The sequence below is a fragment of the Gallinula chloropus genome, assembly GCF_964237585.1.
Source record: "Gallinula chloropus genome assembly, chromosome: 1".
Taxonomy (NCBI): domain Eukaryota; kingdom Metazoa; phylum Chordata; class Aves; order Gruiformes; family Rallidae; genus Gallinula; species Gallinula chloropus.
The window spans coordinates 16,443,757-16,470,455 of NC_140085.1; the positions used below are offsets into that span (position 1 = coordinate 16,443,757).

General features: G+C 50.1%; 8 protein-coding genes across 8 annotated transcripts; 4 read left to right on the top strand and 4 right to left on the bottom strand.

Annotated features, from left to right (window-relative positions):
- Nucleotides 1–5,381: 5,381 nt before the first annotated feature.
- On the top strand, nt 5,382–6,236 carry LOC311197994 (histone H1.11L-like). The gene has a single exon (XM_084271858.1). The coding sequence runs from the start codon at nt 5,396–5,398 to the stop codon at nt 6,074–6,076; it is 681 nt and encodes a 226-aa protein (XP_084127984.1). The 5' UTR covers nt 5,382–5,395; the 3' UTR covers nt 6,077–6,236.
- A 297-nt stretch (nt 6,237–6,533) lies between these two features.
- On the bottom strand, nt 6,534–7,133 carry LOC311193429 (histone H2A-IV; the record flags this gene model as incomplete). The annotated part of the gene is made up of 1 exon (XM_084266259.1): nt 6,534–7,133. The coding sequence occupies one exon, from the start codon at nt 7,131–7,133 to the stop codon at nt 6,744–6,746; it is 390 nt and encodes a 129-aa protein (XP_084122385.1). The 3' UTR covers nt 6,534–6,743.
- Nucleotides 7,134–7,463: 330 nt separating this feature from the next.
- Nucleotides 7,464–7,968, top strand: LOC311191059 (histone H2B 1/2/3/4/6). Its single transcript, XM_084263155.1, has one exon. The coding sequence runs from the start codon at nt 7,504–7,506 to the stop codon at nt 7,882–7,884; it is 381 nt and encodes a 126-aa protein (XP_084119281.1). The 5' UTR covers nt 7,464–7,503; the 3' UTR covers nt 7,885–7,968.
- Nucleotides 7,969–9,234: 1,266 nt separating this feature from the next.
- Nucleotides 9,235–9,736, top strand: LOC311205091 (histone H3.2). The gene has a single exon (XM_084279384.1). It carries the CDS (start codon nt 9,272–9,274, stop codon nt 9,680–9,682), a length of 411 nt encoding a protein of 136 aa, XP_084135510.1. The 5' UTR covers nt 9,235–9,271; the 3' UTR covers nt 9,683–9,736.
- Nucleotides 9,737–10,776: 1,040 nt separating this feature from the next.
- Nucleotides 10,777–11,278, bottom strand: LOC311199849 (histone H3.2). The gene has a single exon (XM_084273986.1). It carries the CDS (start codon nt 11,239–11,241, stop codon nt 10,831–10,833), a length of 411 nt encoding a protein of 136 aa, XP_084130112.1. The 5' UTR covers nt 11,242–11,278; the 3' UTR covers nt 10,777–10,830.
- Nucleotides 11,279–12,359: 1,081 nt separating this feature from the next.
- Nucleotides 12,360–13,334, bottom strand: LOC311205133 (histone H2B 5). The gene has a single exon (XM_084279426.1). The coding sequence runs from the start codon at nt 13,019–13,021 to the stop codon at nt 12,641–12,643; it is 381 nt and encodes a 126-aa protein (XP_084135552.1). The 5' UTR covers nt 13,022–13,334; the 3' UTR covers nt 12,360–12,640.
- Nucleotides 13,335–13,351: 17 nt separating this feature from the next.
- On the top strand, nt 13,352–13,753 carry LOC311197808 (histone H2A-IV; the record flags this gene model as incomplete). The annotated part of the gene is made up of 1 exon (XM_084271627.1): nt 13,352–13,753. One exon carries the CDS (start codon nt 13,352–13,354, stop codon nt 13,739–13,741), a length of 390 nt encoding a protein of 129 aa, XP_084127753.1. The 3' UTR covers nt 13,742–13,753.
- Nucleotides 13,754–14,296: 543 nt separating this feature from the next.
- Nucleotides 14,297–15,039, bottom strand: LOC311188509 (histone H1.10-like; the record flags this gene model as incomplete). The annotated part of the gene is given in 2 exon segments (XM_084259945.1): nt 14,297–15,024; nt 15,027–15,039. Coding segments are annotated over 2 exon segments (717 nt in total). The 3' UTR covers nt 14,297–14,320.
- Nucleotides 15,040–26,699: the final 11,660 nt, after the last annotated feature.

Here is a 26,699-nt window from a genome sequence, read left to right on the forward strand (position 1 = left end):
ATCTGAGATGATGTGTACAAAGTGTGCAGCAGCAAAGGAAACATAACTGGCATTAAAATGTGTTATTTTATGTGTTCATGTCCCCGTCCCCCCATCCCGCCCCCCCCCCCCCCCCCCCAACACCTTGAACATTTGCTTGAACAATTAGAAATATTCAAACTATTGATGCCTGGAGTTTTCAATCTATGCATCCTTCTGGTCTCCAGCTTGTGCACACATTTTCTGGACACATCATATTTTGCATGGCCTTCCCAGTTTACTAAAGGAGTGGGGTAAGCAGAAAGGAGGAGTTGTGACTGACTGGCTACTTTTCTCTACAGGAATTCACATTCCCTACTGCCAAATAGGCTTTTTATTAAACCATTAATATAAATTCATCCAATACAGTACCATTTTCATACAAATTATATTTATATCAAATTGTAACTTAAAATACTAAACAAGAAACTTTATAATCTGACTTAATTGCTTGCTTGATTACTTGATATGAACTGATTCTTGGAATTATCCTTTAATTGAGTTTGTAAGTTATAAAAAATAGTCTGGAATGATCAAAGAGCTGTTTGTCTCTTGTTTTGAACAGAAGAAAACTTTTTTTTAAAAAATTGAATACGTTTCCAAGGAGATAATTTTAAGAACGATGACGAAAGCTCTATCCATGGATCCCTTGTTATAACTACATAACTAGTTATAACTAGTGCCTACCATAACTCTGGTCATGGATTTCTTTATTTTAAGAGATTAGCGATCTCTCTGAAGATTTTAAATTTCTATGAATATAAAAGTCTTTTATCATGGTGAAGAGTCCTTTGCTGGGGACTGAACAGTATGCAGTTGTAACCCCTTCCCTGGTGAGACGTAGATTTTTCCTACTCAGGTAACAATGTGTTATGATTTAGAACATCTAATAAATCCACTTTTAAAATAAAATTTATCATCCACAGACAAAGCTTATCTCCAAAATCATTCAAATTCTGCAATTACATAAAGGGCAGATTTGAATTGCCTGAGTGACTGTGACTTCATTTATGTTTCTCCAGGTATATACCTGGAGAACCCATCAGTCAGCATGAATTTAACTGGATCGCCTATAGAAAGCACAAATGCTCAGCAGCACAGGCATCAGGAAGGGCTGTACAGCATTAGGCAGCTTGAAGTGAGAAATATGTTAATGGGGCTTCGCAGCTATAGGTTTAATGTGTGACTTGGTCACTCTGTCAGAAATGCATACACATATGAAGCAGATGAAACAGCCCTGCCTCCTCAGCTGCATCTGTCAGATGGATGCCTCCATATATCCCCCTGAGCAAATAGTAAAGTACTAGCACAGTCATAGTTCACTTGGTGGGGTGAATCCCAAGGCTGGAGTGCTGCAATTGATGGCTACAAAGAGTTCAGAAAGGACAGGAAGGAAGGAGTGTGTATGGGGGGGTGTTGTCCTCTAGGTAAAAACCTGGTTTGATTGTAAAATGTTGCTTTGAAAAACAACAATTAATAGTTAAGAGCTTATGGGTAAAAATTAGGGACCAAGCCAACAAACGAAATGTCATGGTTGGTATTTTCTACAGGCTGCCCAATCAAGGGGAGGATGTTGATGAAGAGGTCGTACTTCAACTACAGGAAGCATCATGCTTGCAGGCTCTGATCCTGCTTGGGGGGGGGTCTTCAATCAAACGCACATGTCCTGGAAAAGCAGCACAGCAAGCTGTAAGCCATCTGGGAGACCCCTGGAGTATGATCAGGATAATTTTTTTATTCTGAGTACCACCAGAGGAGAAGCACTACTGGGCCTGGTGCTCACCAGCACAAATGAACTAATGGCCCCATAACAAACTTGCAACACATGGGCCAAGCAAAACATATAGTTAATACCATGCATTTTAGAAACAGAAACTTTCAGTTGTTTAAGGAACTAGTGGATGAGACCCCTTGGGAAACTGCCCTCAGTGGTAAAGGAGCACAGCAGAGACAACAGCTATTTAAAGACCTTAGAGAACAAGTTGCTTAGAAAACAGGTGCCCACATGTAAGAAAGCAGGCTTCTAGGCAGGAGGCCAATAGGGCTAAGTCCTTCAGGTTAAACTGAAGTGCAAGAAGGAAATGCATAGGTGGTGAAATCAGGGACATGCATCCTGGGAAGAATGCAGGGATACTGTCCAGCTATGTAGGAATGGGATCAGGAAAGCTAAGGCACATCTGGAGCTGAATTTGGCAGGAGATAGGAAGAATAATAATAAGGGCTTCTGCATGTATGTTGATCAAAAAAGGAAGACTAAAGACAATGTACCCCAAATAAATAAGCCAGGACACCTAGTGACAAAGGACATGGAGAAGGCTGAGGTACTCAACTTTTTTTTTTTTCTCAGTTTTCACTGGCAACGTCTCTTCCTACATCTTTCAAGACCCTGAACCTCAAGGCAAGGACTGGGGGAAGAAAGTCATAGAATCATTAAGATTGGAACTAAGACCTCTAAATCCCACCTTCATCCCAACAGCACCATGCCCATTAAACCATGTCCTGAAGTGCCATGTCTACACATGGTATGAAAGATTTTTTGTACACCTTCAGTCATCGGAAAAGATCAGATCACAGGAAAAAAAATCATGTTCAAGACCATCTGAGGAAACTGAACATGCACAGCTTCGTGGGACCTGATGAGATTCATCCCAGTGTCCTGAGGAATTGCCATATGTAGTTGCTAAGCCCCTCTCCATAATATTTGAAAAATAATGGCAGTCAGGTAAAATCCCCAGCAATTGGAGAAAAGGGAATATCACAGCCATTTTCAAAAATGGTGTGACACTCCTTTATAAGGACCCTGGGAACTACTGACAAGTCAGCCCCACCTCAGTGCCTGGTAAGATCATGGAACAGATCCTCCTGGAAGCTATTCTCAAGTACATGGAAGATAGGGAGCTGACAGACAAGAGCTATGGATTTGATGGATTTAAAGGGCACTTACAAAATTATTTCCTCCTTCCTCTTCTTTACCTGATATTATTTTCAGGATCTCTGCATTTCCTCCTTTGCTGAGCCTAAAACAATTGTCTAAGATGATAAAACCTCCTAAATTTAAAAGTACAGATATATGGCCAAAATTTTAGAGGATTACAAAAATGCACTTGTAGGATTTCAGAAACGAGCTTTTAGGAAAGCACACAACCTGCTCCAGGACTGTGCTGGTACATCAGGTGTGGAGAAAGATAGAGGCCTAGCCTAAACCAAGGAAAATGCCTTTGCAAGGGATTGAAAGAATTCTGAGGTAAAGCTGCTAGTGGACTGACTGCTATGGGTGAATAGAATGGAGTAAGTTAGAGAATTTGAAGGAAATATGTCTGCTACAGAACTCCCAGCAGTGTCTCCTCCACGCTATGTGTCCTTCACAATAGGTTTCCTTTCATAAGAATGTAGTGCACAACTGTTGCAGAATGGCTTGAGAAGCAAGGCCATGAGCCTATGGAGCAGTTGTCCAAGCAGTCGCCTGTGTAGCTCAGTCAGACCAGGCCCCACGCTGACTTGGTGAGAACAAAAGGGTCAACAATCGGTCAGCGTATTTTTGTGTATCATACAGCATGGCCACAAGATGTGGGAGTAGGAGGTGTGATAAGGATTCAGTGTTCCTGGGACTGAGAAGAAGAGGTGATTCCCAGGCTGCAAGATGGGTGGAGTATGTAAATGTAACTTTGAGTTAAGAGCCAATTAGAATATGACAAGTATAACACGTGGTAGGAATAGTATAAAAGGAAGTGTGTGCTTGCAATAAAGTTGAAGTTGCTCTATCAATCACATTGATTGGCAGCATTCTTCCCTCTTGTCGTGGCACACAACCACAGTCTGCAGTGAGATCAGCAGGTGAGAACACCTTGAACTACAGTATCAGTACAGGCAGTGGCTCCAAACCCACATGTTCTTCTGCTTTTATATTCTGGCACACGATGTCATTCTGCTGTTTGTCTTCTCTAGACAAAAGAAAGATCCTCTAAAATGCTACCACATCTCTTTGGATTTTCTCACAGTTCAGGCACACCCTAGTCATGGTAAACCAGCAGGACTGACAAGCTCTGAAAACTGACACCACCACCCCCTTCATTGCCAAAACTCCACAAGACATTGTGTGACACTACATTATCGAAAGAAAAAGTGAAAGCAGCCACATGACCTCACTTACAATCATATAAAATAATTACCAGGATCTCCTTATCTCCTTTCCCACGTGGTACTACCTATTTTTAACATGACACTCCTCTATCCACCTCATCCAAAGGAAAAAACCAAAATCACTTTTAAGTATATTCAGTTTATCCCATATCACAAAAGTCATGGGTTAGAAAAAGGCATGCCCTAGTTCTTTCTGGCAGTTCTTCCTTAAGTTTTAATTAAGCCATTTCATGTATATTACCTTATTAAATAAATCCCTGCAGCCTGACCTCTGTTTTTATAAAGAAAACCTTCACACCACATTTTGGTCTTTTTTTTTTTTTGCACAGCTGCTGATGCTAGGTGAGGTACAATGTGAAAATAAGGGCAGAAATAAACTTACTTTAGAATAATACCATGTAGATGATTGTGTTTACCACTTGTGTTTAACCAAAGGAAGTATTTTGGAGGGGACAAACAAACAAAGAATATAGTTCACCAAAATATTAATAGAAGGATGCAGGAAGCTGCGGAAAAAGGTGGAAAAACTTCCATACATTCTTATGATATGTTAAAGGTACCTGCTGATTTAAGAAAGCTGGTTCCACATTAAAGTTTTCCAGTGAAAACCCTCTTTCTTTTCCTTTTTATTAGCCCCGAGTAGAACTAAATAGGGCACCACGTCCAAAGGTTTTGAAGAGATGAAGCCGTGTTGCGGGAAACCTCTCACAACCCAGACACCGAGCTGAGCGGCGACTTTGTGTTACTTGCCTCTTCTCAAACCTGATTTCTGCCAAGAGATTGTCCCGAGATTACCTCCATTTCACATTGCCTTGACGAAAAACCGTCTCGGGAAGAGGAATCCGCGGTGAGTGGGACGGTGCTGCGGGCGGAGAAGCTTTAATTCCCGAGGAAAAGTAAAAATCCCGCCGTCCAGCTCCGCGCGCCGTCCCCAAACTCGGGGTTTCTCGGGCTGCCGGGAACGCGCTGTAACTCCCCGCGGAAAGAGAGGCCGCAGGACACACACTCCTCCTCTCCCCAGCAGCACTGCCGGGGCGCGGGGTGCCGCGGTCACCCTTTTTTTGCGAAAAACACACTTTTTTGCGAAGGAAGAAACACAAGCCGGGGCGCGGGACGCCGGGCGAGGGGCGGGCCGGGCTCGGCAACCCACCAATCAGCGTCCGCAGCGCTGCTATAAATGGAGGCGCCGCCGCCGCTGCTTCTCTAGCCGCTGCGTTCGTGTCTGTGCAGCCTCGTCATGTCCGAGACCGCTCCCGCCCCAGCTGCTGAGGCAGCGCCCGCCGCTGCGCCGGCCCCCGCCGCTAAGGCCGCCGCCAAGAAGCCGAAGAAAGCGGCGGGCGGCTCCAAAGCCCGCAAGCCCGCCGGCCCCAGCGTCACCGAGCTGATCACCAAGGCCGTGTCCGCCTCCAAGGAGCGCAAGGGGCTCTCCCTCGCCGCGCTCAAGAAGGCGCTGGCCGCCGGCGGCTACGATGTGGAGAAGAACAACAGCCGCATCAAGCTGGGGCTCAAGAGCCTCGTCGGCAAGGGCACCCTGGTGCAGACCAAGGGCACCGGCGCCTCCGGCTCCTTCCGCCTCAGCAAGAAGCCCGGAGAAGTGAAGGAAAAAGCTCCGAAGAAGAGGACGGCGGCAGCCAAGCCCAAGAAGCCAGCGGCCAAGAAGCCTGCCAGCGCTGCCAAGAAGCCCAAGAAAGCTGTGACAGCGAAGAAGAGCCCCAAGAAAGCCAAGAAGCCAGCGGCCGCGGCGACCAAAAAAGCAGCCAAGAGCCCGAAGAAGGCGACTAAGGCTGCCAAACCCAAAAAGGCGGCAGCAGCGAAGAGCCCGGCCAAGGCTAAGGCGGTGAAGCCCAAAGCAGCCAAGCCCAAGGCGGCCAAGCCTAAGGCAGCCAAGGCGAAGAAAGCAGCCCCCAAGAAGAAGTAAGGCCCCGCGGCAGAGAGCTTTTCGTCTGCACTTAAACCCAACGGCTCTTTTAAGAGCCACCCACCTAATCTTAAAAGGGCTGAAATGTGATTCCCCCCCCCACCCCCCCAAGTCCTTTATTTCGCGGTGTTGGAGAGTAAGTCTTTGTAGTCCTTGAATTTATCATAACTAAGCTGATAAAGTATGTGTGGTGACTGGGGCCGACCTCTCCCTTTAGGAACACCTCTTGGTGATACAGTAAGTGGGGCGATCGTTCACGCTTAAGTACTTAGGAACCCGAAATCACTTTCTCAGCCGGTATTTTAGCCAGTACACTTTTCCGCATCTGCAAAGTGACAGGAGGAGCAAAGGCAGGGGCGGGGACGTTCTCAATGCTGCTCAATTGCTCACCTTATCGGTGAAATGAGAGAGCAAAGATTTGTGCGTTGGAATTTAGGGTGCGAATCAAGACAAATTTCGAATTAGGTAAGACAAAAGACATGAAAAAAACTACGTGTATAAAGAAGAGCAATTAACGTACTTTGGTATTATACAATACCACTTGCATTTTGCCAGCATTTTCAAATATACGTAAACGATTTCAGCTTTTCAGTGAAATAGTGGGTGGCTCTGAAAAGAGCCTTTGGGTTTCTGTGGGAAAGACTTCCCGGGCGTTGTACTTGAGCGTTTACTTGGCTTTAGCCTTGTGGCTGTCGGTCTTCTTGGGCAGCAGCACGGCCTGGATGTTGGGCAGCACCCCGCCCTGCGCGATCGTCACCTTGCCCAGCAGCTTGTTGAGCTCCTCGTCGTTGCGGATGGCCAGCTGCAGGTGGCGGGGGATGATGCGCGTCTTCTTGTTGTCGCGGGCCGCGTTGCCCGCCAGCTCCAGGATCTCGGCCGTCAGGTACTCCAGCACGGCCGCCAGGTACACCGGGGCGCCGGCGCCCACCCGCTCCGCGTAGTTGCCCTTGCGCAGCAGCCGGTGCACGCGACCCACGGGGAACTGCAGCCCGGCTCGCGACGAGCGGGACTTGGCCTTGGCGCGCGCCTTCCCGCCCTGCTTCCCGCGGCCGGACATCGCAGCGACTCGGAGACAAAAGACGAGAAGAATCAGCAGCAAAGACGCAGCTCGAGGAACGAGTCGCTTCCGGCGGCGCGCGCCCGTTTATATTCGCGTCGGGAGGAGCGGCGGCGCCTTCGCTGATAGGCTGCGAAGGAGGCGTAGTTCTGACAGCCAATGGGAACGCGAATCCAGAGTTGTCCAATAGCAAAGCTGAGAGCGGGGTGAGGCCCATCAGGGGAACTTTCCACCAATAGCGATGCGCCGCTGTCGAGCCGGGGCCGCGCAGAGCGCTGCTATAAAAGGCGGCTCCCGGCGGCGGTAGCTTTGTCCTGTGCTTCCCCAGCGCTGGTCTGTCTGTGTGGTTGTGAGAGCTGCGCCTGCCGCGATGCCCGAGCCGGCCAAGTCCGCTCCCGCGCCCAAGAAGGGCTCCAAGAAGGCGGTGACTAAGACGCAGAAGAAGGGCGACAAGAAGCGCAAGAAGAGCCGCAAGGAGAGCTACTCGATCTACGTGTACAAGGTGCTGAAGCAGGTGCACCCCGACACGGGCATCTCGTCCAAGGCCATGGGCATCATGAACTCCTTCGTCAACGACATCTTCGAGCGCATCGCCGGCGAGGCCTCGCGCCTGGCGCACTACAACAAGCGCTCCACCATCACCTCGCGGGAGATCCAGACGGCCGTGCGGCTGCTGCTGCCCGGCGAGCTGGCCAAGCACGCTGTCTCCGAGGGCACCAAGGCTGTCACCAAGTACACCAGCTCCAAGTAGAGCGTCTGTGAAAAGACTTTAACCCAAAGGCTCTTTTAAGAGCCACCCACCTTTTCAGTAAAAGAGCTGATGTTGTGATGTGTCTCGTTCTTGGCTGTGCCAGGTTCATATCTGGTAAGGAGAGTGAATGCACTCGCAAGGAATCTCAGGGGCAGTAGGAGGTGTTTTTTATAGCTGCTTTCTCTGTGGGGAGTGCTAAAAGTCCTCGGAACTTTGGAATTCGCTTCCATTACCGGGTAGGTCTAACAATAAACGAACGATGTACATGACATTGAATGTCTGTTACAAACGAGTTCTTGGTAGACGGCGCTTACTGCTTTCCCCGCTGAGGCAGTCAAGTAGGAGGAGGATACAGCAAAAGTACTGATGGTTCGAGGTGCCTGTCAGCTTTTTTTGGCGTTTCGGTTTCAGGGGTGGGCTCTACGGGGCGACACGGACACGTAGAGGTTTGGCTGGGTCAGGGCTTTGTCTGGCGTAACGCTCCGGGTCGTCCCCTTCCCCGCCGTTACCGTTCTCACGGGGGAAGCGAGCGGCAGCGCTTCAGGGCGCTCTCGAGCCGAGCAGCCACTCCTGCCGTCCCGGGCACAGTGCACGTCCTCGGCTTTCGCCCTCTTTTCCCTCCCTTGCCCTATTTCCAGCGCAGCAGAGCAGCCCGCGGGTGCGGGGCCCGGGCGGGGGCCCGGAGAGCCGCGCGGCTGCCGGGGTTTCAGTCCGACCTGAGTGAGGACTGCACGGCGGCTCCCGGGAGCGCGGTGATTGGCCGCGGCGGCGCTCGCGTCTCGGACCCGTCCCTGCTTCAGTGAAGCGCGGGCGGCAGAGCAGCCGGGAAACGTTCGGCCTTTAAGAAACGCCGGCGGCCCCGAACCAGGCGCGGCTACTGATCGAGAGGCAAGAGCGAGCTCTCGGGAGAGGCGGAGGCAGCAGAACGAAAAGCTTTAGCCACCGGTCCCGACTGGACGGGGAGGGGAGCAGCCCGGGAAGAGGCTGATCCCGAAGCGCGGGCGGCGGGATCTGCCTCGCCGGTTCCTACCACCCCCATCTCTCCTCGGCTCCTAAACCGCACGTTCGCGGGGACGGTACCCTCATTTCCTCTTAAACAGCGAGGGAGCCGGCGCTAAAGCGTCTGGAAAGTCGGGGAAGAGCAAGCTGCGGGGCGGGGCCGCGGCCGCTCTGGCGGCGCTGTGGGTGGAGCTCTGCGGGGGCGGAGCGGGTTTCCCGCCGGCGAGGCGCGGGCTTTTCGAACGCTCGCGTCGCCCAATGGCAGCCGGGCTCGCGCGGGCGACCAATCGGCGGGGAGCTGCGGCTATAAATACCGCCGCGGCGGAGCCGCCTGTGCGGTTCGGTGTCTGCCGGCTCGGAGGTCGCTTTTGTCGCTGCAGTCAGAGCGATGGCGCGTACGAAGCAGACGGCGCGTAAGTCGACGGGCGGGAAGGCGCCCCGCAAGCAGCTGGCCACCAAGGCGGCCCGCAAGAGCGCGCCGGCCACGGGCGGCGTGAAGAAGCCGCACCGGTACCGGCCCGGCACGGTGGCGCTGCGCGAGATCCGGCGCTACCAGAAGTCGACGGAGCTGCTGATCCGCAAGCTGCCCTTCCAGCGCCTGGTGCGCGAGATCGCGCAGGACTTCAAGACCGACCTGCGCTTCCAGAGCTCGGCCGTGATGGCGCTGCAGGAGGCCAGCGAGGCCTACCTGGTGGGGCTCTTCGAGGACACCAACCTCTGCGCCATCCACGCCAAACGCGTCACCATCATGCCCAAGGACATCCAGCTGGCCCGACGCATCCGCGGGGAGCGCGCCTGAGCTTCTGGCCGCTGTCCCTTGCCCGGTTCCGGCGGATGCCGCAGCAGCCCACACAGACCCAAAGGCTCTTTTAAGAGCCACTCCATACACAATGAAAGGAGCTGGAGCACAGTTTAACTGGCACACTTCCGTAAACGTATTTTTTCATCTGGTATCAATTTTTGTTTAAAGTATGCTTCACGACATTTGCTGTCCTTAATAGTTTTAAAAAATAATAGCACAAGACTTGAAAGGTGTTCTGCAGTTCACTGGGACCCTTAGCAAATGATGCCGTGTAATACTTTGCCATCTTTCAATATTTTTACATTTGCAATCTAAATAATGCCAGCAAACTAAATCTCCCAACTCAACTCATCCCTTCAAGATTACCTTTAAGACTCCAACCTAACACATTTTCTTTCCATTTTTAATATTTTTTTCCCAGTTTTATATTACAATGGTAAATGTGAATAAGTTTTGCAGGTATTGCTCCATATAGCACTTTCAATATGTTGCCTGCCTTTTAAGTTTTGCAAGTAAGAAGCCTCACATAAGCTGTTTCTCCCTCTGTAAGCATCCTGCAAAAAAATTGAGATGAAAAAAAAATAGAGCCTGTTAAAGAGTACATTACCAGCTTTATTAAAGGCTACATACAGGGAGTATGTGCTTAAATCCAGGTAGCCGGGAGTTTAAGGCGCAATATTCCTGTCCCAAGGTCTTCCCCGGATAGAGGCCCCGTACCCCACCTCCCTCAAAACCGTTTCACTAACTGTACACCTATAGCAATATAAGCTTTTCTACCTGACGGTGTCTCATTACCATATTTATATCAGGAAATTGATGACTCTCCTTTCTTCTCACTTTCCTCACCCATCATCCCTGAAATGCCTCCTACACCTCATCATTTGCTAAGGGTCCCAGTGAACTGCAGAACACCTTTCAAGCCTTGTGCTATTATTTTTTAAAACTATTAAGGACAGCAAATGTCGTGAAGCATACTTTAAACAAAAATTGATACCAGATGAAAAAATACGTTTACGGAAGTGTGCCAGTTAAACTGTGCTCCAGCTCCTTTCATTGTGTATGGAGTGGCTCTTAAAAGAGCCTTTGGGTCTGTGTGGGCTGCTGCGGCATCCGCCGGAACCGGGCAAGGGACAGCGGCCAGAAGCTCAGGCGCGCTCCCCGCGGATGCGTCGGGCCAGCTGGATGTCCTTGGGCATGATGGTGACGCGTTTGGCGTGGATGGCGCAGAGGTTGGTGTCCTCGAAGAGCCCCACCAGGTAGGCCTCGCTGGCCTCCTGCAGCGCCATCACGGCCGAGCTCTGGAAGCGCAGGTCGGTCTTGAAGTCCTGCGCGATCTCGCGCACCAGGCGCTGGAAGGGCAGCTTGCGGATCAGCAGCTCCGTCGACTTCTGGTAGCGCCGGATCTCGCGCAGCGCCACCGTGCCGGGCCGGTACCGGTGCGGCTTCTTCACGCCGCCCGTGGCCGGCGCGCTCTTGCGGGCCGCCTTGGTGGCCAGCTGCTTGCGGGGCGCCTTCCCGCCCGTCGACTTACGCGCCGTCTGCTTCGTACGCGCCATCGCTCTGACTGCAGCGACAAAAGCGACCTCCGAGCCGGCAGACACCGAACCGCACAGGCGGCTCCGCCGCGGCGGTATTTATAGCCGCAGCTCCCCGCCGATTGGTCGCCCGCGCGAGCCCGGCTGCCATTGGGCGACGCGAGCGTTCGAAAAGCCCGCGCCTCGCCGGCGGGAAACCCGCTCCGCCCCCGCAGAGCTCCACCCACTGCGCCGCCAGAGCGGCCGCGGCCCCGCCCCGCAGCTTGCTCTTCCCCGACTTTCCAGACGCTTTAGCGCCGGCTCCCTCGCTGTTTTAGAGGAAATGAGGGTACCGTCCCCGCGAACGTGCGGTTTAGGAGCCGAGGAGAGATGGGGGTGGCAGGAACCGGCGAGGCAGATCCCGCCGCCCGCGCTTCGGGATCAGCCTCTTCCCGGGCTGCTCCCCTCCCCGACCAGTCGGGACCGGTGGCTAAAGCTTTTCGTTCTGCTGCCTCCGCCTCTCCCGAGAGCTCGCTCTTGCCTCTCGATCAGTAGCCGCGCCTGGTTCGGGGCCGCCGGCGTTTCTTAAAGGCCGAACGTTTCCCGGCTGCTCTGCCGCCCGCGCTTCACTGAAGCAGGGACGGGTCCGAGACGCGAGCGCCGCCGCGGCCAATCACCGCGCTCCCGGGAGCCGCCGTGCAGTCCTCACTCAGGTCGGACTGAAACCCCGGCAGCCGCGCGGCTCTCCGGGGCCCCGCACGGCCCCCGCACCCGCGGGCTGCTCTGCTGCGCTGGAAATAGGGCAAGGGAGGGAAAAGAGGGCGAAAGCCGAGGACGTGCACTGTGCCCGGGACGGCAGGAGTGGCTGCTCGGCTCGAGAGCGCGCTGAAGCGCTGCCGCTCGCTTCCCCCGTGAGAACGGTAACGGCGGGGAAGGGGACGACCCGGAGCGTTACGCCAGACAAAGCCCTGACCCAGCCAAACCTCTACGTGTCCGTGTCGCCCCGTAGAACCCACCCCTGAAACCGAAACGCCAAAAAAAGCTGACAGGCACCTCGAACCATCAGTACTTTTGCTGTATCCTCCTCCTACTTGACTGCCTCAGCGGGGAAAGCAATAAGCGCCGTCTACCCAGAACTCGTTTATAGCAGACATTCAATGTCATGTACATCGTTCGTTTATTGTTAGACCTACCCGGTAATGGAAGCGAATTCCAAAGTCACGAGGACTTTCAGCACTCCCCCCAGAGGAAGCAGCTATAAAAAACACCTCCTACTGCCCCCGAGATTCCTTGCAACTGCGAGTGCATTCACTGTCTTTACCCCTTGCCAGAGATGAGCCTGGCACAGCCAAGAACGAGACACACCACAACATCAGCTCTTTTACAGAAAAGGTGGGTGGCTCTTAAAAGAGCCTTTGGGTTGAAGTCTTTTCACAGACGTTTACTTGGAGCTGGTGTACTTGGTGACAGCCTTGGTGCCCTCGGAGACAGCGTGCTTGGCCAGCTCGCCGGGCAGCAGCAGCCGCACGGCCGTCTGGATCTCCCGCGAGGTGATGGTGGAGCGCTTGTTGTAGTGCGCCAGGCGCGAGGCCTCGCCGGCGATGCGCTCGAAGATGTCGTTGACGAAGGAGTTCATGATGCCCATGGCCTTGGACGAGATGCCTGTGTCGGGGTGCACCTGCTTCAGCACCTTGTACACGTAGATCGAGTAGCTCTCCTTGCGGCTTTTACGCCGTTTCTTGTCGCCCTTCTTCTGCGTCTTGGTCACCGCTTTTTTGGAGCCCTTCTTGGGCGCGGGAGCGGACTTGGCCGGCTCAGGCATAGTCGATTAGCTCATACCTCAGGTTCGACAGTAAACCAGCAACCGAGGATGAGAAACCGGCGTGAGCGCTCCCCTTTTATAGGGACCGTATGCAAATTACGGTTTTCTCCACGCTTGCTTTTGATTTGCCGAGACAGGTTTGACGTTGCGTGTCCATATCGCTCATCGGGATTGGTTAGAATTCGATCCGCGTCTCTATTGGCTGTTTCGCTAAGTCCCCTTTTCAGCCTATCGGAATTCTCTCCTTTTACTGAGAAGGGATATAAGGGCGGGGTGCCGCACTTCAGCCATTTCTAGACGTCTTTAGGTTTCAGCGCTCCGGTAGCTACGATGTCCGGCCGCGGGAAGCAGGGCGGGAAGGCGCGCGCCAAGGCCAAGTCCCGCTCGTCGCGAGCCGGGCTGCAGTTCCCCGTGGGCCGCGTGCACCGGCTGCTGCGCAAGGGCAACTACGCGGAGCGGGTGGGCGCCGGCGCCCCGGTGTACCTGGCGGCCGTGCTGGAGTACCTGACGGCCGAGATCCTGGAGCTGGCGGGCAACGCGGCCCGCGACAATAAGAAGACGCGCATCATCCCCCGCCACCTGCAGCTGGCCATCCGCAACGACGAGGAGCTCAACAAGCTGCTGGGCAAGGTGACGATCGCGCAGGGCGGGGTGCTGCCCAACATCCAGGCCGTGCTGCTGCCCAAGAAGACCGACAGCCACAAGGCTAAAGCCAAGTAAACGCTCAAGTACAACGCTCGGGAAGCTTTTCCCACAGAAACCCAAAGGCTCTTTTCAGAGCCACCAACAAAGTCAAAAAAGAGAGCTTGAACTTCATTCCAAGTGTTAAATTGGTAGTCGCGTAACTTACACCCATAACTCGCGATCTACCCGTAATCAACTTCCAGGCGCTCAACCCCAAGAACTCACGCACAGACATTCCACACCCCCGTCCTGTTTCTTCACTTACCCCTTAGCGGGGGCGGGGCTGGCGGTGCTCCCGCGAAGGAGCTCTGCCCATCCGAAACCGCAGCCAATCGTCACCCTCGCGGGGTTTTCCAAAGCTATCGCCGCGCTACGCAACTCTCCCGGCTAAGCAGCTCAGGGACTTAATGGCAGCAACTTGTTTCTCTGTCTGCCTGTCCCCGAACTAAAAGCATTTCTACCAGCAGCACAGCACTCCCCGTAATAACTCCCCGATACCTCCTTTCCCGAAATACAGAGAACCTACAGAGTTTCAGCTCTTTTAAGATTAGGTGGGTGGCTCTTAAAAGAGCCGTTGGGTTTAAGTGCAGACGAAAAGCTCTCTGCCGCAGGGGCTTACTTCTTCTTGGGGGCTGCTTTCTTCGCCTTGGCTGCCTTAGGCTTGGCTGCCTTGGGCTTGGCTGCCTTGGGCTTCACCGCCTTAGCCTTGGCCGGGCTCTTTGCTGCTGCTGCTTTTTTGGGTTTGGCAGCCTTAGCCGCCTTCTTCGGGCTCTTGGCTGCTTTTTTGGTCGCCGCGGCCGCCGGCTTCTTGGCTTTCTTGGGGCTCTTCTTCGCTGTCACAGCTTTCTTGGGCTTCTTGGCAGCGCTGGCAGGCTTCTTGGCCGCTGGCTTCTTGGGCTTGGCTGCTGCCGTTCTCTTCTTCGGAGCTTTTTCCTTCACTTCTCCGGGCTTCTTGCTGAGGCGGAAGGAGCCAGACGCACCAATACCCTTGGTCTGCACCAGGGTGCCCTTGCCGACGAGGCTCTTGAGCCCCAGCTTGATGCGGCTGTTGTTCTTCTCCACATCGTAGCCGCCGGCGGCCAGCGCCTTCTTGAGCGCGGCGAGGGAGAGCCCCTTGCGCTCCTTGGAGGCGGACACGGCCTTGGTGATCAGCTCGGTGACGCTGGGGCCGGCGGGCTTGCGGGCTTTGGAGCCGCCCGCCGCTTTCTTCGGCTTCTTGGCGGCGGCCTTGGCGGCCGGGGCCGGCGCGGCGGGGGCCGGGGCGGCAGCAGGGGCAGTCTCGGACATGACGACGGCGCGGGTAGCACTGGGTGGGCCGGTGGCGGCGCCCCCATTTATAGCAGCGCGGCCGGCGCTGATTGGTGCCGCCCGCCCGCCCCGCCCCGCCGCCGCTCGGCGTCCCGCGCTCCGGCTTGTGTTTCTTCGGGGAGAATAAAGTGGGTTTTTTCTGCTTTATCTGCCACGCACTCGCCCCTTTTCTACACGGGGGTGGCCGTGGAAGTGTCACTTTTCGCGTGTTGGCGTTTTGCCGCGAAAAGAGCGGCGTTTGGGGAGAGCAGGGACAAGAAACCCCCAGTCCTGGAACCGGACGGACCTTCAGAGCCAGAGAGTTTTGTTTTTCTTTGTAAATTAAAAATTCTCCTTTCAGGTTAACGTGAGATAAGAAACTCGGCGTTAATCTCCAGAGGGTCTTTTGCACATTAACGAAGGAAGGAAGCAGTTAGCATCTCGGTTTTGGAAATGAAATGCTTTCAAAGAGAGGGAGGTAGCACAAGCTCCCACAAGCCGCGTCTCCGCTTCTCTCCCCGAGGTTTGTATCTCTGGCTAATGCGAAACAGTCAATCAGGGGTGGTTTTTCGCTCCGTACTCCCAAACCTAAAGTTTCTGGAGGCTATGTGTGAAATTATAGACAGCATATACCTGATTTACCTCAGGACAGGCACCTTCTTTGGAATTCTTCGCCGTTTTTAACATAGAAAATGCTCTCTAATGTTAATGGAATAAATTGGGACAAGAAGACCAAATGTGAAAAGGTTGGTGTCGAATCACTGAGCTTCATATAAAGTCTCTGGCACACAGAAACAGACCACGCTCTAAATAAAGCACAGAGTGCTATTTCTGAAAAATCTGCTTGTATGATTCAGTAAGATGGAAAATATTGGCAGAGATCGCGCCAGCAAGAGATGTGAAACCACCATTTTGTTCATATTTAAATGCCAGGCTAGTAAGAAACACCACGGGTTCTGCTCACTGCTCTTTTGCCAGGTGACAGATCAAGTCACAGCAGTTTTTACTCATAAAACCTTTGGTTGCAGCACAAAGTGAGGCAAAGCTTTTTATCCACAACGTGGTGACTACTCTATCAGCATGCATACCTTCTTATCAGCTGAAAAATCGTATATATTTTTTGTTTCCACAGCAGGAGTTCCTAATTAATTTATCTTGCAGTTTAATGGCCATCAATGCACAAACCACACTTGCACAATTTATGTAGGAGGCTGCCCAGATGATAAACATCACTATTTCAATGAAATGCAAGAACTGTGAGTGGAAAACACCACCTCACTCATCTCTTTCATTCCACTACAGGGAAGGTAAAATGCACATCTTGAAGAATTTGTGTGGCCCTTCATCTTCAATTGACTCACAAAGTCCCATCCTTTAAAACTTTGCATAGGTAGTCTGACCTTTTCTTGTATATTTATGGTTAAAAGTACTTCAAGAAAACAAATGTATTTTTCTTTCCCACTTATGTTTTCTTTTTAACTCTTCGTCATCATTGAGGTCTCTTAGCTAAGGAGTTACCCCTGAGACAGGGAAGGTGAATGGGATGGCAAATTCAGCAAATCTGGATCTAGGCTGAAAGCAGGTGGATGACTGTATGTCTGCTCTGTCCCATCCAGATTGGGTAAAAACCCTGATGCTCCTTAAAAACTAAACTTATTGTAGCATCTGTAAGCTGATTCTTTTTATAGTCAATAACTGTTGTGGTGGTTTGACCCTGAGTGGAGGTCAGATGCCCACCAAAGTCACTCTATCATTCCTCTTTTCAGCTGGATGGGGGAGAAAATATATATTGAGAGGCACAGGGGTTGAGATAAGGACAGGGAGAGATCATTCTGCAATCAGTGTCACAGGCAAAACAGACTCAACACAGAAGAAAGGAAAGAAAACCCTCTAATTTATTACACTGCACCACACACCCAGTGACACCAGAGTCAGGTAATGAGAAGTGTGACCAGATCTTAAAGCACCTTCCCCCCACCCCTCTCTTCTTAGCAGACTTAACTTTAGTCATGATTTTGCTCCCTTCTTCCCCCCTACTGTGGCACGGGGAGGGGCAGGGACTGGGGGAATGAGGGTTTTGGTCAGTTCCTCAGGAGTTGTTTTCTGCCTTATCTGAGGTGGGCACTCTGCATACTCTTCCCCTGCTCCAGTGTGGGGTCCCACCCATGGGAGTCTGTCCTCCACAAACTTCTCTGTGAGTCCTTTCTGTTGGGGCTTCAGCTCTTCACCAGCTGCCCCAGCATGGGTCACTGCTATGGGGTGCAGTCATAAATCACAGAATGTCTCTCAGTCTCTCAGGCCCAGACTGCTCCAGCCTGGTTCTCCACGGAGTCACAAGCCCCGGCTCCCAGCAAACCTGCTCTAGCATGGATCTCTCTCTCTCACTCATCTCTCTCTTTCTGTCTCTCTCCATGTGCTGCAAGTGCTGGCAGAGGCTTGCTCCAACATAGGTCACAGTGTCTTCTGCATGTGTCCCCCTGCTCCAGCGTGGGGCCTCTCCACAGGCTGCAGGTGGGGTCTCGACCTTTTCCATGGGCTGTGGGGGGACACCCGCTCCACCATGGGTTCCTCCATGAGCTGCAGGGGCATCCTTCTCTTCAGCACCTGGGGCGCCTCCTGCCCCCCTCTTCCCTGACCTTTGTGTCTGCACAGTTTCTTAAATCTTCTCACTCCCTTCTCTGGTGGCAAAAAACAGCTGCTTGTGTTTTTTTTCTCTCCTAAATGTGATTCCCAGAGGCACTGTGACCGTCACTGATGGGCTCGGCCTCGGTCAGCGGCAGGTCAGGTCTTGAGCCGGCTGGTGTTTGCTCTGTTGGGCCTGCAGAGAGCTTCTGGCTGCTTCTTGCAGAAGCCACCCCTGAAGCTCCCACCCTCCCCTCTCCACCCCTCAGAACCCAGCCACACAAAACTACAATAACTCTTTTCACAGTGCCAATGCCAATACTGGGGTTGGGACAGAAGCCTTTCTGCCTCACAATAAAACAATTTCCCCCATTTAATACAACTTTTATTTTGCAAGAATAACAATGCAGCACATTTTCCTCCAACCTGTAATTTGAGATTCTCAGGATTGTTTTCCTTACAGTCAGATGGAATACAGATGTATGTCTAAATCCTGTGTAGCAGTGATAACTACACCAGCCATCTCAAGAGGAGAAGCCTCTTAGTATGTGCCAGAGCAACACTCAGCTCACTGTTGTAGTTCTCATCTTATTCCACTTTCAAGGCTGTTGATTTCCATCAAATGTTATATGGTCATTTTGCAACTTGAAGCTCTTTTTTTTTTGTAATTATTTAAAGTGCTTCTACTTATTTGCTTTTCCACTTATAAGTTCACTCCATTATTCACTTCCCTTATTGTTGAGAAGACAATGTATTCTCATGACCATTTCACATACAAGCCATGAAGCCATGTGTATTAAGGGAGGATGCTGAAGTACCAGAGAAAAATCAAGGCATACAAGGAGAGCTGAATACAGTGTCACTCCATTCAGTAATGAGTACACAAGGACCTTGGTTCACTGGTATTCCGTGTGTGATTAACTACGTGAAAACCTTAAAGTTGTGCACCAGATGTCATTAGCCTGTTCATGAACAAGCTTAATTAAGGATAGATGGTAGTAAACCACATTTCTTGCAACACAGACACAAAAAAGGAGCTGATCAGGAGGACACCTGCTGAGAGAGATTCTCCCTCCCTCCTTACGCATTTGCCATCACAATTGCAGCCGACTTTGCTGCCTCACCTTTGAAGAGGTGACCATCAAGAGCAACAGGACCTGAACAATATTTGACAGCGAAATCTGGTAAAGAAACAAAGATCTTCCAGCAAATCCTACAGAAGCATTTTTTGCTAGTGTTACCAAGTGTAAGCAGTTCAAACTTGAGGGCTAGAGCTGAAAACCTCTTTAGAGCCCTTCCCAGCCAGTGTGAATTTTATAGATTATTATAACCAATAACATATGCCCACTAACTTGACAAAAATACATAGTAATCCAATCTAAACTTAATGCCTGCAAAATAACAAGAGATTTTTGCAAGATTAATTTATTGCAAATCCTATTGTGATACTTAACCTGGCACAGGTGACAAAGCATAGTGGTCACCATTGGTAATGTAACAAATCCTAGGAAAAGCACCTTACAGAAGTTCAGTATTCAGCAGTTTGGACACATACTGAGGATAACTCTTCCTCCTTTTCCTCCCCTTCCTTGTGGATTTTCCACACAAGTATCTAACTGCACTGCAATTAGTCATTTCACATTGCCATGCCTTTGCAAACATGTAAAGCACATCCCCGGTTTAGAGGTGGGAGAACTGACAGTCACTTACTCATATTTCTTAAAAATGCACCTACTTGGTTCCTCTGATTTTTGTCTGGTTCAGGTTTTCCACCCTCCTCCTGCTGAGGCCCAGCTACATGTGTTAACTCATAATTTCCTATGTCACAGAAGAACAGTTTAGAGATGATTCATCTAATTTCACAGGGGAAAAAAAAAAAACAAAACCTGTTCAAAATGCAATGAATTTGTCTTCTCATTTTAACTTTTAATTTGCCACAAATCTCAGCTCCCTCCTGTACACACACAGGCCAGCCCAGGATGTCAATCTCTGGTCGAGGTCAGGATCAGGCCTGGTGAGGGGCTTCAGGGTCAGACCCAGCCCTGGGCATCAGGCACCTCCCTGGTGCAGTGGGGCCATGGCCAGGCAGGGCTGTGGGGAACTAGTGACTGGACCTATTGTGGTGTTGCTGAGGCAGATGCTGATGGCCTCAGGGGACTGAAATGGTGTCCTGGGATCTTGGCAGGTTGGGGCTAGTCCCAGGAGATGCTGGGCAGGGACAGAGGGATGGTCATGCCCTGACAGGATCTCTTCTTGGTGAATATGTTCCTTATATAATCTTGTCTAGGGATTTTAAAAGGCTCTCAAAGCTACTGCTTCAGCATCCCCCTAGATCTGTACCATAGAGAACAACTTGGCCAAGTTGCATGCAGATATTTGATCACAACCCTAGTAGACAGAGAAATAGATTTCAGTTATAACAACACTCTACTGCCATTTGCCCTTACCATTGCCACTGAACATCATCACTAGCTTTAGGGTCAAGACAGCTGAAAAAAAACAGTTCTTGAACCTCAGTTTAATGATTCCCATCTCTTCTGTCATCAACCACATGAAAATGTGGGAATGACCATGTATAGGGCACACAGTGGTCAGCTGGATCTGAACCATCCTTACACCTTCAGTTCATTGGGAAACATCTCAGCCAGCTTCAGTTGCCAAACTGTTCTAAATAACAGCATTTCCATCCCCTCTAGCAAAGTCACAAGATCCAAAACAGACCAGTCGAAAGAACCACCCTTTATCTCCTATCTGGAGAAAATGCCCACAGTTTTGGTCTGGTTGTCAAGACACAAGGCTCCCTACTAACTGCTGGTGGGAACTCCCATTCTTTCCCATCCTACTATGAGTCATGACACTCACGTCACAGGGGTGCCTCAGCCCGTTTCATTTCCTCTGTGGCAGCTGGTCTCAAACTTCTGGGTGGCATGCAGCCCTTGGGACTCACCTGCTTCCCCATCACTGCCCGCCCTGGCAAGTAACTGCCCTTACCTGCAATCACTAGCTAAGCACATTAGCTACGCTCCATGTGGAGAAGCCAGGAAGATGAGCTGCCACCCCAAAAAAACAAGCTCAGAGTGGCTCAGCACAGGTGGATGCACATCCTTGAGGGAGAAGAGATTGGCCCCTGTGTTGCTGGAGGGCAGGGACTGAAGATGACAGTTCCCTGCGCTTTTCCTAGAGGACGCTGGGATGCAGAGTCTGCACAGGAAAGGAGCAGCTTGGCACAGATGTCCAGCAGCTGAACTGCTGCCTGGAGTTAAGTGCAAAAATAGCTGCTGGCATCACTGCACTCCTGAAAGCAGGGGAACAGTGTGGAGCTGGGCAAGGAGGCATCCTCAGAGAAGAGCTGGAAGAGGAGGGATACTTCTGGTGGGTTGTTTTTCCACCTTCTTTTTGGGCATATGTAACATGTGTGATGTAAAGTGCTTAGCTTTGGGACCCTGGATACATCCAAGTTTCTTGTTCCTTTTTCCAGCAGACTCCTCTGGTAGTTTAGAACTGATGCACAGCTTCTAAGAGGTTTTTAAAAATTACCTGCATGAAGCTATATTCTATCCTTATTGCTGGTGTGTCTTCAAATGACAATTCCTATGACAGCTGTCCCATCACTTCCATATTTAGAAAAAAAGAGAAATTTTGTCCCAGGGGCCTTACAAGGGAAAGATTCCTGTTGGCTTACTGATGTCTTTTCTTCTCCAAGAAATATAAACAAAAGAATGCTGTGGCCTTGAAAGCTGAATTAGTATTCCTCATGTCAGGCTGTCTAGAATCAGAAGTATGATATAAACTTAAAAATGGGAAAGTATCACCTTCCTGTCTTGAAGAGGCCCAGGACAAGGGAATTTAAAATCACAAAAGCTGTACTAGGTCACAAGGCAGCCTCAGAGAGCAAACACTCGCCTGAAACTGAGGCCACCTACATTCACCATTCGGTTCTGCCCACGACACAATTAAGCAGAACACCAGCTTCCTCCCCACCTCTGCTTCCCTGCACATCAGCTGCTAACAGGCAGCTCCCAGGTTCGTTGAGATTTCTGCAGAAAAGCAAGAATGTGGGAGCTGTCTGTAGCTTCATGTTGGTAATCAGAAGGTCCTGGATCCAAATGGATGTGATTTTTGAGGATACATCAGGAAGTAGGTCAGCACCATATGCTTCCTGAAACATAAAAGGTAGTGAGAAGTAGGCAGCCGGATTGCCAACGCCTACTTAAAGTCTACTGTGCTAAGGAGGAAGAGACTCCTACTGAGGAGATTTTAGGGAAAGAGAGTGCTTTTTGCTTGGCTCCTTCATGACCACCCACCACGGGAAGGTTTGCCTACAGAACAGCTAAAGAAGAAAATGAGTTCCAGGTGTGATACTTGGTCTGTACTAAAGCTGAGAGAAGGATGCTCATCTTCAGACACCTCTCTAAAGAGGCACAAAATAGAGCAATGTATTTGCTTTCAGAGACTGGATCTAGCTCCCTGGTGACTGCACCGTGCTCAAGCAAGCGCGGACAATGAGGCCATATCCACAACTCTCTGCCCAGTTCTCATTCTCCAAGCCTGCAGCGCTGCTTCAAGTGTGAAACGTTTTTGAGGGCGATACCAGTCCAGTGCAATGTGTTGTAATCACATCCGTACAATCACTCAATATCTGATGTCATGCAAATATAAAATAGTATCCAACCTAGGAGGGGAGCCCTAGGATACTCCAAGAGGTGTTAAATCTTGTGGATTTTTGTTTAAAATGTAATCTGAATATCAGGAATGAAACTAGTCCTTACAGGCAGAGCCTACAACCAGCCTCCAAAGCAGGTTTGTCAAATTCAGATTCTTGACTCAAGATGGACATTAAGTCCATTCCAACAGCCAAATACTGAATTCAGTAAGGACGTGAGCAGCAGTACCTGTGTAAGGAGTGTTTGAGAGGAACAGAAGGAAATCTTTATAGCCATCATGGCATCACCACAGTGCACAGCACCAGTCCAGGGAGGTGTGGAGTGTCTGGAAGTGGGGATGCTCCAGGCAAAAATGTTCTTGCTCTCAGCAGCAGGAGCAGCAACAAACAGCAGACCAGTGGCTGCCCTCAAGAGTGCAGCTCTGCTGCCTCTTGTTAACCTGTTGCAAAGCTTCTAAGCTTAAGTGAGGCCTCTTAGGCAGGATTTTTGCTGCTGCTGTGACAGATGAAGGATTTAGTACTAGGTTTGCTTTTTTAACCAGCTAATCCTTTTTTTTTGACAGCTCAGTTATATTTTTACGTTTGATCTCCCAGAGTTTTCTGTGTTTTTCAATCAGACACAAATGTAGCTTTTTGAATGATGCTTTCTTATCTCAATCCTCCCTCCTGTTACCAGTGGCAGCATCTGTGTAGGTGGTAGTCCTACCACTGTGCCTCCAGCATGGTCACTTCAGCCATCTTCAAGGATTTAATCCTCCAAGCTGTTCCTTTGAGCTTTTTTTTTTAAACAAGCTCAGGGTTTCCAAAGTACCTATTGTATCAGCAAAATGTGCCAGTGCTTCTGTCTTGTTTCCCAAACTTCAAGCACTGATGTTGAGACAATCACAGCATTGATTTATGTTATTGCTGGTTGGCTTTCCTGCACTCCTCAGTTTAAAAGCTCACTTAACCACCTCCTGCATGCTCATAGCCAGAAGCCTCTTTCCCTTTTGATCCCCATGAGGCCCATCCCTTCTGTGCAAGTGTTCTGTGATGCAGAAGGTTTCCCAGCTCCTGATGAAACCTTATTCTCAGCTAGGTCATGAAACCACCATCCACATCCCTCCCTAGCCTCAAGCTAGGGAGGAACTTTTCAGACATTCTGGTTTTCATCTTCTTCTCCAGGATCTTACACACTACATCCAGGGATTTTGTCCCTCCTTTCACTATGACACAGGTACTGAAGCTCTCTGGCTTATCCACAGAACCACCCATGTAGCCTGTGAAGTTTGTCATGCTCAGGTCCTTCCCCAGAGTGGTAGGAAACTCCTCTGGCCTTCCCCACCTGTGTCTCAAAACAGATTTAGGCTGGAAAACTGGATGCTGGATCTAGCATGTGTGCACAAAGTCTGGATGAGGTGAGTGCTGAAAGGGCCCTGTTGGGGATATACAAGGAACATGTGTTAGAGAAGAGGGTTCAGTACGTATGGCATGGGGCGAGCATGAGCCATGAGACCCTGTATGCATGTGGGAATGGCATAGCTGAGTCTGGCAGCTGACTCCAGTGTTCTCCTCTGGGACAGTCCTCCCAGGACATATGGATGTGTCCTCTAATCAAGAATGGGATAGGGAGAGTGAATGGGAGAGCTCATATGGTCAGGAGATGGGCTACAACATAATCTGTGGAAAAACTCTCTTAATGCCTAAATAAAACAAGTAGCCAGTCATGTGCAGTCTGTGAGGAAATAAAGAGGACATTGCCTTCCACACAAGCATCTCTTCTGCACAGGACTTGTATGGACCGTTATCCTGATGTAAGGACCATGAGTGGTCCTTGGTAATCTTATTCTTCCCTGGTGCATCTTAGGGTTTCGATTTTCCCAGAACTCTAAACGTCATGGAGCGCAAAGGAAATGCTGTTGGTAAGATGTCTGTTTTTATAGAATCTTCATTGCAAATACTTTTTGGGTATTTCAGAGGAGCAGCTCATCATCTCACCCAGTGATTTCCTGCTGCCAGTGGAGCATCTTCTGGGAGTGAGAAGTGAAGTGTAAGGCAGAACCTGTTCTGAGTTTCCTTCAGTGACAACGGGGTTTATCTTGGCTTCATCCAACCTGGGAGATACAAACAGCTTTACTGACTTCTGTGAGAATTGTCCTAGGTCCAGCTCAACTAGACCCAAAATCTAGGTGTCTCTTTAATATTTGGGTTAGAAAAAAAAAAAAAAGAAAGAAAGACTAGCTAAGGAAGCATATTGTTTTCATTTGTGTGTGTTTGCTAACTTTGGTTTCAGGGTGGGGTTGGGTTTTTTGTATTACTCTTCTGGTAAAAAACAGGCAGTTCTTGATCTTTTCAAGAGTTAGATTTGATGACACAATATCAGAGAGGTTTAGTATCCCTCCAAGCCCTTGTACCTCCCAGAACGATGCCATTTTTAGAAAGATTTTTTTTTTAAACTGCCTGTGTTTGCAAACCACAGGGTCAGTCAGACATGCCCTGCCCTTATGGCTTCTGCTAATCATGCAGGGTGTATCTGCAGATACAGAGGAGGTCATTCTTTAACAAGTTTCCTTTCCTCTCTCCCATGTCCCGATCATTTGTTCAGGAGGGTGCAGGAAACAGGTCAAACCCACCTGGGCCAAGAGCATCTGCTGAACTTCTCTGTAGTCTCATGAAATTGCTCCAGGGACACTGGGTGCCAAAGTGCTCAGGCACAGCACACATCTGAACCAGAAGCCTGGGAGAAATGCCAGACTCCCAGCCCTATCACATCCTGGCTCTACAGCTGGCCAGCTTCCCCTCTTTTGGAAGCATAGGCTGGTGTGCTGAGTGGTGACTGGTCTAGCAGAATGAACCTGGTCTAGTGGTTCATGGTAGAAGGTTTGGAACTAGATGATCTTTAAGGTCCTTTCCAACCCAAACCAGTCTATGACTCTATCAATTTATGATTTTATGATTTAATGATTCTATGATACTATGACTTGCTCTTGCCAGATCTCCCACTAACAGATGGTACTGTGCTTGAAAGATGTCCTTAGCTCTTTCTTCAGACTACCACCCCCTTACCACCCCCTCTTCTTAAATTTCCCTTCAAAAAGGTTTATATTACTGACCGCTATTCTTTCTGATCAGGTCTGTGGACTCTGTAATAAGTAGTTTCTGAGACCCTTGCACTGGGACAAGCCTTAATGTTAGTGCTAACACAGGTACAAAAAGATCTGCCTGGCCTTTAGTGAGGAAGCTTTTCCCTTTGTCTCTCCCTCTAAGCACACTGGCAGTAGGTCAAAATGTGTCTGATTATTTTTCACAGCCCTGGTGGGTTACCAAGAGGAATCACCTTGCAGCTGCTTTTTTTTGAGAACAGAACACCTGACCTTCTGGTGTTCTGAAAAGAAACCTGGCTTAACAAAAATAATTATTCAAATTGAGGGGTTTTTTGGGTCCTGATTTATCCATTTAAAACTGAATCTTAGTCTCCCTGGACCTAGAAGAAACCATTAGGACTTTGTTTGCATCAAATGTGTTATCTCTAGTTCCAAGTGTGGCTCCATGTGAACATTAGGAAAGCCTTTTTCACTGTGAGGGTGATGGAGCACTGGAACAGGCTGCCCAAAGAGGCTGTGGAGTCACCGTCTCTGGAGACATTCAAAACCCGCCTGGACATGTTCTTGTGTGACCTGATCTAGGTGATCCTGCTTTGGCAGGGGGGTTTGACTTGATGAACTCCAGAAGTCCCTTCCAACCCCAACCACTCTGTGATTCTGTGATTCTATGAAAGCAGAACATTAGCTGAAAACAGGCAAAAGAAAATGCTGGGTTTCTACCGTAAGTAACTGAGACCTTCTGGACTTTGCTGTCCCAGGAGGCAGTGGAGGCAGATGGAATCGGAAGGGTAAAAATGTACCAGATAAATCCACAGGCCTGAAAAGTACAGGCAGGAATGTACCACTGCCACCTGCACTCTTCCACAATAGCATCTCCTGCTAGCACTGCACTAGCACCAAGTGCTGGGTTACGGGGACCATCTCTGGCCCTGAGCAGCCTCTGTGGGATGGAACATTTGAAATCGGAGTACAAACCTAGAGTGGGATAAAGAAAATTGCTGTCTATAATAAACGAAATATTACAGAGCATGTGCCTGAAAGAGGACTGAACCAGTCTTCGGGGTGGCTATTTCTTCTCCCGACTCTAGAGGGAGCTTTGGAAAGTGAACGAACTGTGAAAAACTGAAGAGAGCTGAAATTAGGTGAGATGCACCCCAGTCTGAAGTTCAAGGTAACATTTTTCAACTTCTCCTGGACTTCTCTATCTCCTTGTGTGTCTGTGATGTTTCTACAGTGCCAGATGAAAAGGTTAACCAATGCAATTAATTTATGTTGTTTTCATCCCAGTGCATTTTTATATGGAATGTTTCCTGCTGAACCTGAATCCTGTCAGTAAAAC

Bases quoted from the DNA above. Each gene is read 5' to 3' on its own strand.
- LOC311197994 (XM_084271858.1), top strand. From the start codon at position 5,396: ATGTCCGAGACCGCTCCCGCCCCAGCTGCTGAGGCAGCGCCCGCCGCT.
- LOC311191059 (XM_084263155.1), top strand. From the start codon at position 7,504: ATGCCCGAGCCGGCCAAGTCCGCTCCCGCGCCCAAGAAGGGCTCCAAG.
- LOC311205091 (XM_084279384.1), top strand. From the start codon at position 9,272: ATGGCGCGTACGAAGCAGACGGCGCGTAAGTCGACGGGCGGGAAGGCG.
- LOC311199849 (XM_084273986.1), bottom strand. From the start codon at position 11,241: ATGGCGCGTACGAAGCAGACGGCGCGTAAGTCGACGGGCGGGAAGGCG.
- LOC311205133 (XM_084279426.1), bottom strand. From the start codon at position 13,021: ATGCCTGAGCCGGCCAAGTCCGCTCCCGCGCCCAAGAAGGGCTCCAAA.